The sequence below is a fragment of the Camelina sativa genome, chromosome 16, assembly GCF_000633955.1.
Source record: "Camelina sativa cultivar DH55 chromosome 16, Cs, whole genome shotgun sequence".
In the NCBI taxonomy this organism is placed as follows: Eukaryota; Viridiplantae; Streptophyta; class Magnoliopsida; order Brassicales; family Brassicaceae; genus Camelina; species Camelina sativa.
Window position 1 is genome coordinate 26,085,391 of NC_025700.1, and position 1,671 is coordinate 26,087,061.

Consider the following 1,671-nt stretch of genomic DNA (forward strand, 5'->3'; position numbering starts at 1 on the left):
AAAATCGCTTGGAAAATTAGTTAAAACTTTCTTCTTCTGAAGCTTACCAAATTTTGCAGGTAGCAGAGAGAATACTTGACAATAAAGAACTCGAGTTCTACAAATGGGATGGCGAACTTTCCCAATTATTACAGAACGTAAGGGAGAAACTGAACAAGGTTGCCGAGGAGTGGACGAGAGAAGAAAAGGATCATTGTTTGGAAGAGACGGAGAAGTCTTTCAAGTATTCTGGTGAGATACTTCGTCTTATATTGACATGATTTGGGTTGCAGTCTCTCTAGATCTCTCAATATGTCTTGTGGCAACTCAAATCCTGCACATTGTTTATATTCCTGTATTATATTTAAATTATCCTGTGCTTGTATTAAACTCTTCTTTGCTTCAAAGCTATTACTAAGTTCAAGGTTCAAATTTATAACTTTTCTGCCATTTATGGCTTAAATACAAGTTCAATGATAAGTGTACATCTAATCTAGCCAGAGAACACTCTTCTGTATCAAAATTGTAGGTGTTAGTGTGTATATCTGATTCTATTGGATTGTTGGTTGCGAAACTAAAGCAACCAGTAATGCTAAACGGTATGACTTATCTTTATGGTTGGTCTATTAATGGTGATGGTTCACTTTACCTATATGAGAAGTACTATTTATTTATGCTACTCTCAGTAGTTATATGTAGAATTTGTTACTAATAGTGGCTAAGACGAGCCATTGGAGAGCATCAACGACAGATGTTTACTAGTTAGAGCTAATCGTCATATGCATCACAGAAATGTACCAAAAAAATTGAGTACATATTACAGTAAGAAACAAACATGACTAACCAAATTTGGCAACTTATAAACTAAATGTTTTTCTCTGCAAATATGAAAAACCTATTGCTCATATGATTCTTATATTCCTTAACTCGTATGACATATTATTACTCCTTTTTCCGCAAGTCCTATGTCTTTCACTCCTTGGTGCAATGTGCGTCTGTGCCATGCTGGCTACATTTGTTATATCCAACGCTTTTAAGGAAATCACGTATCTCTTTGGAGCTACTATTACTTGCCTTGAGCAATCTCTCATCTTCCTCATAGATTAAATAAGGAGCTTCTGCCGGTTTCCTTGAGAGTAGCTTCTTTGCACCCTTTAAGACATGGTATTCCCAACCTTGAACATCGATCTTGAGAAGAAGAACAGGTTGAGACGGTGTGACGAGTTTGTCAAGAGGTATGGATTTTACTTGGACTGCTATTTCTTTGTTTGATTTGAAAGCAAGTCTTGCTCCCACCTCCGAGACCGCACTGTTGTCAAGCCGTCCAACCAACTGTTACACCAACAATGGAATCAACATTTAGCAAGATCCAATAGACAAGATGAGTGGGAACAGTAGAACCAAGTCTTGTTGGGTTTTGTTCCTTAACATTCAGTTTCACCTATAGCAGATAAGTTCTATGCAATAAGAAGCAATACAATCCACAATTCTATAAACAGAAATAATGCTATGTTCTCACTTCACTAATCTCAAATTACAGAAATGTGATGATACCTTATGGAAGGTAATGTCCCCAGTTCTGTCAGAAGCAGCGGCTTCAAACACAGTAACCAAAGCAGCAACTCTGTTGAACCAAATCCCATCACAGATCCTCTGCAAATTCTCAAACACAGGCTCAAAGGCAAGCACTTT

The 1,671-nt window shown here is 37.2% G+C and overlaps 1 protein-coding gene across 1 annotated transcript in view; it reads right to left on the bottom strand.

Annotated features, from left to right (window-relative positions):
• LOC104752570 overlaps positions 745 to 1,671 on the bottom strand; it is a 2,650-nt gene continuing 1,723 nt past the window's right edge. The window contains exon 2 of the mRNA XM_010474749.2: positions 745 to 1,311. Coding sequence (XP_010473051.1) covers positions 952 to 1,311 — 360 coding nt within the window. The 3' untranslated portion in view covers positions 745 to 951. The remainder of the gene's footprint in view (positions 1,312 to 1,671) is intronic.